Source organism: Cibotium barometz, chromosome 10, assembly GCF_041138505.1.
Source record: "Cibotium barometz isolate CiBa-2024 chromosome 10, ASM4113850v1, whole genome shotgun sequence".
NCBI classification, from domain to species: domain Eukaryota; kingdom Viridiplantae; phylum Streptophyta; class Polypodiopsida; order Cyatheales; family Cibotiaceae; genus Cibotium; species Cibotium barometz.
Genome location: NC_141055.1, coordinates 34,479,991 through 34,493,322, shown reverse-complemented (window position 1 = coordinate 34,493,322; position 13,332 = coordinate 34,479,991). Strand labels below are relative to the sequence as shown.

Sequence of the window (13,332 nt, the reverse complement as noted above, 5' to 3'; positions counted from 1 at the left end):
AGCTTGCTCAAAAGCTGCTATATGGTCATATGGGTCACCGGATCCGTCATACTTCTTGACAAGCTTTTGCAGTGCAGATGGTCTCACTTTTCTAGAATATTCATCGTCATGTCTCCTATATGAGTCTCGGCCTCTAAATCTAGGCTCTTTAAATGTCAGTTCACTTGGTCTCTATGGGGTTCTCTTTACATATCCACTTGCTCGTGGTCTTTCTTCTCCCCTAGATTCTCAAATAGCACCGGTTCTCCTCGTGGGATCAATCATTGGAAAGACTGGTCCTTTAGCAGTTGTTCCCATGGAAGGTGCTGGTCATGCCACACTTGGGGTTCTAGCCCATGGTGGTGCTAGTGTTTCTCCTCGAAAGGCAGATTCATCTGGACGTGCCGTGTCTCAGGTAGACACCTCAGTGAAAAGGGGCCTTCCTTTCCATGTCATTTCCCTAACCTCTGGCCATTCAAGGGTTCTAAAGTCGTTCCCCCATCTATCATGAACACGCTTAGTGAAACCATCTAGATGCTCTACAGTTATTGTATGAGTGACTGGAAGCTCTAAGCTCGGGTGCTTAGTGGTTGCATAGTAGGTTTCTACCATATCCCTATACACCTCTTTAATTGGGTTGTCTTGATAGATTTTGACTACTGGAATTTCTTTTACTATGTCCCATGGGTTTTTCTTGGTCTCTTTTTCTTTTCTCGTTTTTCTATCCTCCCAATTCCGATCAGAAAACAATTCTTCAAGTAAAGAAATGGACGTACCAGGTCTGCGTGATGTTCCTGGCACATTTGGGTCTGATGGAAGCTCCTTTTTCTGCTTTGCTTGTGCGCTAGGTTGAAGTACACCCAAAGCATCCACTTGTTCAGGATTTTTGGTGACCTCGTAGCATACTCCATTTCTACCCATGTACATATCGTCTTGGTAGTTTACCCATGGTGTTGGTTCAAATGTAGAATGAATGTCTGCAATTTTAACAACAAACCGACTCATTGGATCTTTGTAGATCTCACCGCCATGCGCGTTTGTATACAAGAAATGGAGTCTCATGTTGTCAATCAACTCCCCATTTGGGATTTCAAATGGATTAGCAGAATCTGCCATACCAATGGGTGTGGACGGTCTATTCATGCCAAATGACTCGTTTATGTCCATTGAAATATCACTCTCAGTTCTTGAGAGGCTCTCTGTTTGAGACTCCGAAGATGTCTCGAGAATGCTCTCCAAGTTGCCAACAACCGATTGAGTGCCGCTCCCTTGAGTGGTTACCCTAGATGGTGCACTCGTGTTACGTCCCCCTAGTATTGTTCCCGAGCGTAGGTTCATATGCTATTTTTAGCACATTGCAGTGTCCAGTTTTGATTTTTTTTTAACAAATATATATATATATATATATGTGTATTTTTTTAAATAAACCCTACCTAACCACTAAATGCAACTAACATGAATATGTGTGTAACTATCTATTTTTTTAATTATTATTTTTTAAATAATTACACAAAAAATAAGAATGATGCTAAAAATACTAATTATGTAGATCACACTAATGCAAAAAAATTTACAAAAATTTAAAAAAAATGCAAAATATGCAGAAAATATAGACTCAAAATAAAACACATAATTTATAGAATTTTTTTTTCTTTTCTTTTCTTTTCTTTTCTTTTCTTTTTTTTAAAAATTATTTTTATTTATTTTTATTATTTTATTATTTTATTATTTTTATTACCTAGTATGTAGAAATTAAAGATTTTTTTTAAAAAAAAACTAAAGACTAACACAACAAAAAAACAAAAAAACAAAAAATAAAAAAAAAGAACACTTACCTTTTTGGGCCGGCCCTTATCGTCTTCCGAATTCCTCGCCGGCCACCTCACGTTCTCCTCGCTTCCACAGCTAGCGAAGCCTTATCTTCTTCGACCTTCTCCTTCTGCAGTCTTCGCTTTTTGGCACGTTCAGCGGCCTACCGCCCTTGGCTTCCACACCGGCCACTCCACCGCCTTCGCTTCTCACCACTGCCTTCGCTTGCCGCCTACGCCAGCCCCTTCGCTTTGCTCTCTCTAGAGCTTTTTCGCCCGTGCCCAGCTCTCTACTCTGCTTCTCGCCTGCGTCTACCTCCGCTTGCCTGCCTTCCTTTCCTTGCTGATTGCTTCGCTTCCTGGCCCTTCGCTTCGCCTGAAGCTGAAGCTCGGCCAGCCCACACCTTCGCCTCCTCTTCTTCGAGTGAGGCAGAGACGGCAAGGTGCCTTCCTTTCCTCCTCACTCACCTTCGTCTTCTTCGGACGTTGCGCCACCTCCTCAGCTGTCTGCAAAAAAGCGGCACTTCTCCTTTGCCGCAGCCGCCTTCACCACCTCTGCTACGACCAACTTCTAACGGGAACTGCGGATCGGTTTTGACCCGCTCCCTTCACCCTTCTGCCAGCACCTCAGTCAGTCCCCTGTCAACCTTCACCTCCTCTCGCCTCCTTCACAGCCTCTCTTCCTTCGCCTCCCCAAGTTCTCTTCGGCGGGCTCGGTTGGGGTCCTTCACCAGCTGCTTCAGATGCCGCCTCACCTCCTTGCGGCCACCTCCGCCCGCTTCGCTGTCTTCCACTGCTTTCGCCAGCCGTCGACGTCAACAACACCTGGACCTCCCCTACTTTGTCAAGTGATTGTACTCAAAGAGTGATTATCCACCGCACAATGTAATTATCGTTGGAATTAACCATATTGCCTTTTGGCTTTGCTAATCAACCTTTAAAAAAATTCAATCAAATAAAATAAGTAAGGGTGGGTAAACCCCCTACGGCCTTATCCGGCACCTCTCCTCCTTATTCACTAATCTACTTTTTCTATTCCACACTCGTGCTAACCCTAAACCTAAAAACAAAAAGAATTAGGGTAGTAATGCAAGCTTCTCAACCAGTTTTGAGTCTTTTCCTCGGCAGCGGCGCCAATGGAGAGACGGAAGACTGTCTCACTTGTAGCATGAGTAGTATGATCCGTGTGTAGCTCAATCCAATGGGATTTGCATCCCTTTCGGAGCTAGGGATTCAACCCGTACCGGTGCACAAAAGCTTATCCACGAATGGAGAAAATGCTATGAACACCACTACCTTGACATAGACTTTACACACACAAGCTCAATCTTGCCATAACTCATTCACTAATCATCCCACTCATTCATGCATCCAATACAAGAAGAAAGCTAAGCTAATGCATACACAAGCTCAAAGCATCCTTCATTCTCAAGCACTTACTTCCCTAGCATACACATAAACCTTGAAGCTTAATGGAACTTGAAAGAAACATGCATTCTCATTCACTACTCAAGCATTGCCTTGCCCATGGATAAGCTACAAGCTATGGAGAAGCTTAAGCTTGAATCCACTACCACACAAAGCCTAATAGAGAATCCACAAGCATCAACAAAGAAACATGCACACTAGAGAATAGAGATGAGAAGAGAGAAAAACATCATCTCATTGCATTGAAATAGAAGAGCATTGCTCATACAATAGTGTAGATGGGGAGAGAGAAGAGCTTGCACCTCTATGAACAAGAGGGAGAGCTAGTCTCAAGAGAGCTCAAACATGAGTTTAGCCCAATGTGTCCTTAAGCTCTCAAATGAGCCACTTTTTATACTAAAACTCCTAAAACTCCCAAAACTTCCCATGTGGGATTATTCTCAAGCCCACTCCCACATTCACCTACAACTTGGAACTCTCTACAAGAGCCCTAAATAAGAATGTCAAGTCTCTTGTTTTCCTGCTTGCATCTTTGTATTGCATCCTTGCATTGATCACCACTCGTCACGCAACAGATACCCACGCGTGCGACAAGGAAGAAAAATGAGTTGGAGCTTTTTTCTGAACACGGGCATGGATCTGGTTGATTGGCCTTGTTGGTCTTAACGAATAAGTTCATGGCTCTTTTACATGGACTCGGGGGGGTCACTATATGTAAAATATCCCTATCGCGTGCGTTCAAGGCCTATATTTTAAATCCCTTATTTGTGAAATTTTTAATCTATATAATATCCCCTTTTCTTTATGAATCTGTATTTTTTTTTGAAAAAAATTTAAATCATACCCTTATGTAAATATATTTCTGTAAGTTTCATAAATTAAAATTATGCTTCTGTTGAACGCACGTGATATTCGCATTTTTTTGTGAGTGACCCCCCCGAGTACATGGATCTTGTTGGTTGATCTTGCTGATCTCCAACTGAGAGTCCATATGGTTTTTATGTGATTAAACTCCTAGGTACTATAGGCTAGAAACTATTGAAAAGACTCCTGAGTGAGTAGGTGGTGAGCATTCTGGTTGCCGATGATGCCATAGGTACGCTAAGGAAGAAATGACTGAAATTGGATTTTATGGTTGGAAAGTGGAAAACATGGAAATTGAATCTGGAAATGGAATACTGAGGATTAGGATGGAAACATTGTGGTTTTATTGCAAATCTGTTTTTGGAGATAATCAGAGAAAAGACAATTTCATATTGGGTGTGAGTGGTCTGTTTATTTAATTTTTGCATGAGAGCCGACTAGGGGGCCTAGGAACTCTTTTCCCTGGTACCCCGGACAAAATGGATCCTATCAATACAGTGGTTGGGCGGTTGGCTAACCCATGGGATTGGATGGGTTTAGGGACTGATGGATTCCTATAGTAAAATTCAATTATGTTCAAGTTACGATAGTTGAAGTAAGTCACATGATAATCCTTGTTCTATGGAAATCAACGGCTGTACCTCTTTGATGGGGAAAAAGCGTTGGTCTCTATGAAGAACCAAGTGTGAAATGAAGAAATGCATGGTCTTCTTGATCTCACCTAAAGTAATGCAAAAATATGTAATCATGACAAAAATGGTTACTTGACTTGTGAACCAATGCATTGATTGAACTTCATTTTGTTCTTTCAAGGATTAGTTCTCCGCAAAGTCTACTACAAAGACCACATTAGGAAGTGAATGGGGTCTTCTTGGGCCCTTTAATTTGCCTAACCCTAATCAAGGTGATTAAGGAATAGCCAAATGGGGGGTTGCCATGTGGACTGAAATGTTGGGTTTGTAAGAGAGGTGTAAGAGTGGTCAAAGGGTGTAAGAGAGGTGTAAGAGTGGTCAAAGGGTGTAAGAGAGGTGTAAGAGTGGTCAAAGGGTGCACTTTTTTCCCCAAAAAGAGGGGGAGGCAATTTTACAATTTTCGGACCTCCATAACTTCTACATACAAGCTCCGATTTGAGCGGAGATTATAGATCCGTGATCTACGCATCAAGAGCTTTCCATAGATATGTTACATGATATGGTTTTGTCCGCTAGATTTTAAATTCCATTTTCCTTCCAAAATTCAAATTTGAATAAAGTAGCCGTTTTGAAGCTTCTAATTAAAAAACGTTTCTTCTTAAGAGAAAAGGTTTGACTCCTTAAACTGCCAAATAAAAGGGCCCAAGAAGCCTTCCATTGAGGTCCTAATGCAACATTGTTAGGAAACTGTGATATACATTCCTTGAATTGATGGGCTTGCCACACCTGTATATAAAGTTATATGTATAATGAATTTTTGTAGGTGTTCTTTAAATAACTGAGAAGATCTCTAAGAAACATTTTCTTGTGAACAATATCTTTACATTTTTTCTTCTTCCCTTCCTCATCTTGCCCCATTTCTTTATCTTCAAAAACCTTGACATTTAGATGCAAATTCATGTACACAACCTCTCTAGGACATAGGCTCAATTGTGTCACACCACATGTGTCACATGTTCCCATTACACATTTATATATATGAAAGGAAGACCCATTAGGCATGGGACACAATATAGTCTCCCAAAGAGATGTAACACTCGCATATGTGTTACATAAGGTAGAACAACCATTAGTGGCTCTCTCTACTGTAAGATATATCGACGAGCAAGTACATCCACATGATGCCCCATGGATTCCAAACTGGTGATGGTGCATTTGATTGACTACATCCTTTAAAAAAATCATTTATACATGTACAATACAATAGGTGTCACAATCTTTCAATTTTCGAGCAAAAAAAGGCATTAACCTTTCAAAACAGCACTATGAGATCTTTAATTCTGGATATGCTACCTTGAATCTTAGAAAAAGTTCAACCTGCAATATCCATATATGACTTAAAGCCCTTGAAAACCATAAAATGAATAGAAAGTAGCATTTTCAACACAACTCAAAATGAAAACACAAATAGAAATCTGCATGCTACTTCTCACTAGATACCAATAGACAGTTTCCTCACCTGAGGCTCATCAAGAAGATGAATTGGATGCTTCACATATGTAGATCTAGTCAATATTTTACCAAAAAACATCTTTCTTTGGGGGGGAGACCCTTGTCTCGCTTGACCAAAAAGCACATACAAGGTCCTTTACCTCTTAAGTCATATGGGTGTTGCGTCCATGTGTTTGGCATGCCGATCATAAAGGCATTAATCCATCTTCATCAATTAATAATTGGGATAAAAATTTCTCTTATGTGCCCCTTAAACCTTTTCAACTTATGGAAGACTCATGTCATATACTTCACTACCTTCACCATTCACCACCTTCATAAGGGCTGATTTCTTCATGAAAAGCTCAGCTGAGATGACCTTGGCACCTTCACTCGGTTGAAGGTGTTGCGAACATTACTTAGAATTGTAGCTTCCATTTTTGAAGAATTTTCTTGAAGAATTTTCTTGCATACTCACAAAGCAAGGTTGGCAAAGATGTTGTTGCAAAATCTCCTTTCGAATACTTGAGTCCATTCCCATAGTCTCTTGATCAAAGCATTGCACCATAGCCCAGCATATCTTACGTCTTCTTTGCTCATCTACCACACCATTGTCTTGAGTCACCATATTGTAAAATCTTGCTCGTTGCTTTTGTTTTCATTTTACCCAATATTGCCTCAAAGTCTTCCTTTTAGATTTAGAAGCCTCATGGTTTCATTCTTCTACAAGTTCTTGAGAAATACCCATATTTGTAGTATTTGCACAGGTCATATCTTTGTGCAGTTATTGTGATGGAGATGTCTCTATTTCCTTGTGCCAATACATAACCATTTTAATAAAAAGAGTTAATATTTTCTCTAAGTATCCACCACAACTTCCTAGTAATTATGTAATTAAAATCTAGTTACCTTTAGGAAGTCATATATGTAGCTACACAATTCGTATCCATGAGCAATGCTCAGTAAGAGAGGGTTATAGAGAAGACCTTCACAAAAGTGCTTGCTTGCATAGAGAGGCTTGTACATGTGCATATCTGAGAAAAGTAAATCCTAAACGCATAAAGAGAGGGAGAAAGGGGGGATTGGGAGGATGATAGGAAGTAGTTGGATGGTGAGCAGGAGGTCATTAACACGTACCAGTGTTTGTCAGTTGTTGGCAATTAAAAATGCCAATAATATGCTTAAATTTTAAATTTCCTTTTCTTTTAATTGTATTCTTAGTCACTTTTAAGCACCAAAAAAGCAATGTCCTTGACACTACTTTCAGGGCCACCTATACGTGCTTTCACCCTTCTACTTTTGCATAGATTTCTTCTATTACAATAAAAAACTCTGATTTTCCTTAAGCTTTGCTCTTGGACTTTTCCTTTCAAGGCTTCAAAGTGACATTCTTCTTATCTGCTTCCTTCAACTAATGTTGTGGTGGACATTGATGACCCACCTAGGTGATAGTATTCCACTTGCATGATTGGTGAGATTATGGTTGATATGCTGCCAGTGGACGATAGTATGTGTGACAACCACTTAGGAGTACTAGAGTTATGGCATGGTTATAGCACCAACTTATATAGTCAGGTTCACACTATTTGTATGTTATTATAGGAGGGTACTTTCCCTTTATATATGTACTCTTATGTTTTAGTTATATGATTGTAGAGAAGAGAAGAAGATAGTAGAAAATTCAGCCATCCATCGCTCTCTTGTGTCTTGCTCGCTCTCTTGTGTGTGTGTGTGTGTGTGTGTGTTTTTTCTTGCAAGGAACACAAGCTCTCCCTCTCCCCTGCATTTATACACCCAATATCAATAATACATGTGCAAACACTGTCCGCACTCCCAAAATGTAGTACTACATTGTAATAACTAGGTTTTTTGACCAGAGACATTTTTCCACCCGAACCTCCTGAGCCTGTCTCATCGAAAATACATTGCAATGAAGAAACAGAGACCGAAACATGCCCCAAAACGCGATCTTTGCCACAATACCTAAGTATAAAGTACTGTGTACCACACTCGCACCTCCAAGCCTGCGAAGATAGCTCCTCAATCAAAGATGTATAGCTCTCAAAGCCACCGAGGGGGTGTTGTACCTAACCAAGAAGAAGGTAAAGAGATGATGATGCTCTTACCCATGTATCTCTTCCTTGTTTGCTTGTTATTGACTCTTGCATGCCTTATACATGTACTCTGGTCAGATCTCGTGACATGCAAGTTGTGCTGAAGTACCGTGTGTAGCAGTTACAAAAGTTATTGCTGTGTTACAGGCTACATATAGAAATTTTCTATTTGTAGGTTTCTGATTCTTGTAGGAAAACATGTCTGACGGACTCAATTAGATTATCAATGAGAAGCTGAACAAGAATAGCTTCCATGCTTGGAAGTTCAAAATGACCAATTTCTTAATGGCTAAAGGATTTTGGGACTATGGAAACAATGAGGAGCATCCAGAGTTGTTTGAAGAGAGTGCCACTCTAATAGATATAAAGGCATTCAAGAACTGGAATCAAGTTTCAATTGGCTTTCGATCAGTGTCATATACACAATTATAGGACACATACAAGATGCCAATACTCCAACAGTTGCATGGCAGAATATGTGCAGATGTTCCAAACCAATATAAAGGCAAGGAAACTATAGCTAAAACAAGAGCTGCTAAAACAAGAGCTGCTAACAAGAGCTGCTAAAACAAGAATCTGCATGGAAGAATCTATATAAATGTTCCAAACCAATACAAAGGCAAGGAACTTTAGCTAAAACAAGAGCTACATACAATGAAAAAGAAAAGCATGTCTATCAATGAATATACTTTAAAGATCAAAGGGAATTGATAAATCCCTTAGGTCCATCAATGTATCGGTGGAAGATGGTGATTTGGTGAGTGTTTGTTTGAATGGTCTTGGCAAAGATTACAAGCCATTCAAGACCTCCATTACAATATTCCTAACTTTCGAGACTTGGTGTATGCTGATCATAGAAGAAAAATCTCTAGGTAGTATCTCATCCCCAAAGAGGCTGCAAGGCTTACACCTATGGAAATGGTTAAGAAAGAGACACTACTGGGTTACACTCAATGATACCTCATGATGGACTCCCACCCCCGGTGTTAAGATACATTGAAGCCACTAAAATACATGAAGAATTCTCCAAGAATAGGGGACAAGAGTTGAGTCAAGTTGCTTACATGGGAAAGCAACAAGTAATAGGAGAAAATAAAATTGAAGGCTAAACCTCAACTTTCTAGATCTGAGAGATGGAGAAGAAATAGAGCTTTGTTGGAAGCTACAAGGGAAGCTAATAAGAAGATTAGGACTCAAAAGGAGAAAGAAGATGAAAAAATCGTGATATAGGACTAGTTCTCTAGAGCATTTGAAATCATACAACATTGATGAAAGGACTATCGTACGCCTCAAATCATATAACATTGTCCCTCGCAGAGTTTAAGTTCATGGCATTCAAACACACTCAAAAGGTAGATGCATAGAGTGACAATTTGTTTTTATGATTGTTCTTTTATGAGACTTCATAGTTTGTACTTCTTTATAATTTTACTTTTTATGAGACTTAATAACTAATAACCCCTACATTACTAAAGATTTCTAAGGACAATGGGTCATATTAATGTCCATATGAGTTGTTGAACTCTTTTGGTTATTGTGTTTTTTCTTTTCCTGACTCTCTAATGAATGAGTCTTGAATTTACTTTGTATAAATTAGCCTGAAATCTTCTTCAAATCTTATTCTCTAGTTAGAAATTAACTTAATATCAAGTGTATTTTTGAGAATTGTTTTGAACTATTGTAATGGATGCTTCATAACCTAACCAAATCATACAGTATTTTAATCTTAAAAAGAAAAGAAATATAGTTAATAAAAAAGGAGCATAGTTAATAAAACAAATCTACATTATTGAGAATAGATGGAAATTTGGAGATGAGAAGTTCAAGATCTCTCTCCCCTAATACGTCTTGCAAGCTGCATGTCTTTGGGCATGATGGTGACACGTTTCGCATGGATAGCGCAGAGGTTTGTATCCTCGAAAAGTGAGACTAGGTATGCTTCCGAAGCTTCTTGAAGAGCAAGCACGGCATGAGTTTGAAAGCGTAGATCAGTCTACATGGAAAGCAACATTGCCACATAGTTATCAATGGACAATATACATACATACTACATATGATACAGACACCCACACACATCCATATACATATACACTATGTGTATGTGTTTAATACACTTCATGAAGAGCAAGCATAGTGTGAGTTTGAAAGCATAGATCAATCTACATACATGGAAAGCAACATTGTCACATAGTTATCAATGGACAATATACATATATACTACATACATATAATATAGAGACACACACACATATCTATATACATGACACTATGTGTATGTGTTTGATACACCGCACACAAATGCATGTATCATGGGTGTGTGTACATGTGCACGTGCATCTACATGTGTGTGTGTGTGTATATATATAATTTCAATATTTGTGTTATAAAATATGCATGTGTAATAAAATAGGTACATGCCTTGTAGTCCTGAGCGATTTCTCTAACTAGCCTCTGGAAGGGTAGCTTTCGGAGCAAGAGCTCCGTGCTCTTCTGGTACTTTCGAATTTCGCTACGCAACACATGTCAACACGATCAGCTAAGATTATTCATTAATCATTAATTATTCAAAACTTCTTGAGGAAAAAGGTAAACTCTTAAGATTCGTTTCTAATCAACAGGCAGCTGCTACGGCATAACATGATCATGATCATCCTGTTTGATTTAAAAGATACCGGAGTGCTACGGTTCCGGGGCGAAAGCGATGAGGTTTTTTTACACCGCCAGCGGTGGGAGCCGATTTCCTAGCGGCCTGTTAGAAGTAGCAGTACACAGTCCACGACGTTACCATAAAATGTAAGCAAGTGCTGTGCGTAGAAACGTCTGTGTATTCTCTATACACACACACACACACACACACACACACACAATATAAACGTCTGTGTATTCTCTACACACGCACGCACATGCACACACACAATATAGACATTCTCTGCATTGCTTGCGTAAAAACGTCTGTGTATTCTCTACACACACGCACGCACATGCGCGCACACACAGTATAGACATTCTCTGCATTGCTTGCTTAAAAACGTCTGTGTATTCTCTACACACGCACGCACGCACGCACATCCGCGCACACACACAATATAGACATTCTCTGCATTGCTTGCGTAAAAACGTTTGTGTATTCTCTACGCACGCACGCACATGCACACACACACAATATAGACATTCTCTGCATTTCTTGCGTTCAAATGGGAAGCCGTGATTATTCTGCATAGTTCTGAAGCAGATTTAATTGATCACCTTGGTGGCCAGCTGCTTGCGGGGGGCCTTGCCGCCGGTGGACTTGCGAGCAGTCTGCTTGGTACGCGCCATGGCTGCGTCCTTGGTTGATATCGAAGCAAGAATGGAGAAGAACGGGATGTTAACTGACACCGCGGGCGTATTTTATAGTGTCCCGAAGAAACGCGGACTCTTTACGCTTCATGTTCCAACTTGCAGGGGTCCCCTTTTCGGACTGTTCGAAAAAAATATATATTTTCCAAAAAAGTGAAAAACCTTCATCTAAAAATTGTGTGAAAATATTTATAAAAGAAAATCTTAAAATCTGAAGGTTTTTGTTTGTAAAGAGCTTTCCTATGATACTTTGCCTTCCCCACGATTCCTAGCTCATGTACCTAAAGCTTTGCATTCCCCACAATTCCTAGCTCATGTCACCTTGCCTTTGCAATGTCTCAAATTTTATAAGAAAAACCCCAACTATGTAGATTTTTTTTTTTACCCCAACTATTCCGATTTTAGCAGTGTTGGGAACACTTGGCCAAGCTCCTTAACAATTAGGAAGGCCAAGTTATCATGGTAGTGGGATGGCCCTCTTAGATGAAAATTCCAAACAAAACTTTGTATGAGCTAAGGAAGGTTTTTGTGGAAGATGGATGAGACTACTCGTCCATGAGAATTGGGTGGGGAGTTCTTACCCTTCTTTATGGGTGCTAACTAAAAAGGTTGGTGAAACTGGGTGTTCGTGTGACAAGTGCCTAAACCCTCGCATATGTTGACTTTGTAAATGGTGACATTATGTTACACCCACTCTATGCTTCATGGAAATGTGCTCCATCCTTTTCATCCACTACCATTGAGTTGCACCTAGGCTTCCACCCTTTCACAAGGGGCACCTAATACAACCAAACAATTTTCAAAATCTATGTTTAACCTCATGAGGTAAAAAATTGCTCGAGGATGCTTAAAAAAGATATAGTCGTGCAAATGTGGACATGCCATTCCTAGTATTATGGGGTGGTTACAAGCTAAGGGTGCCCTGTTTTGTACCTCTTTGGCCTAAGTGGGACATAACAAATATAAAGGATTACCTCATAGCCTCACACAGGCAACGGGCAGCTTGACCTCAATCAATGTTTTAAATAAATAAGAAAGAGACACTCAGCATGCATACGAGGTTCAAGTTCACCATGACCTCAATCAAGGTTTAAAACGAGATCCTTCCACGTTAGTAAAATGTCCATGTAAGTTGACACCTATAAATTCTTTTTGGAACTCGTCCAAGGTCTAGGGTTCCTTGTAACACCATATTATGAAACTTTGGACAATCCCTCGATTTTGGGATCCAAATGTTAATCTAAAAGGATTAGTCATGAGCTTAATCATTTACTAAGTAGCATTTCAAGCCACAAAGGTGATGCAAACAAGATAAGAAACCATTCATGAATTTTGACTCGAATAATGCATAAGTTTTGGGACCATCTTGGTTATTATGAGATTAAGATAGTAATCATGATTAATGTAAGGTCTAAAACATTCTAAATTTTATCTCTCTAGTTACAGAAAAGATGAGCACTATCTTTTGGATCCATCTTAGTTAGTACAAGATTAAGATCATAATCGTGATTAATGTAATCTCTAAAACATTCTAAATTTGATCTCCCTAGTTACAAAAAAGACGAGAAATATCTACATCATTTCTCTAGACTAAGGTTATTCTATTTTAGCATTCATTTGTGCCTTCTCACTTATTTTTTAACGTCCATGCTACCATTGAAATCTTGATCTTTTGCT

General features: G+C 39.5%; 1 protein-coding gene across 1 annotated transcript; it reads right to left on the bottom strand.

Annotated features, from left to right (window-relative positions):
* Window positions 1-10,014: 10,014 nt before the first annotated feature.
* LOC147634826 (histone H3.3-like) lies at window positions 10,015-11,706 on the bottom strand (the record flags this gene model as incomplete). Its single annotated transcript, XM_086803305.1, has 4 exons — window positions 10,015-10,309; window positions 10,735-10,825; window positions 10,989-11,065; window positions 11,563-11,706. Coding segments are annotated over 4 exons (483 nt in total), but the record flags the coding sequence as incomplete, so codon positions are not given.
* Between the last annotated feature and the right edge of the window lie 1,626 nt (window positions 11,707-13,332).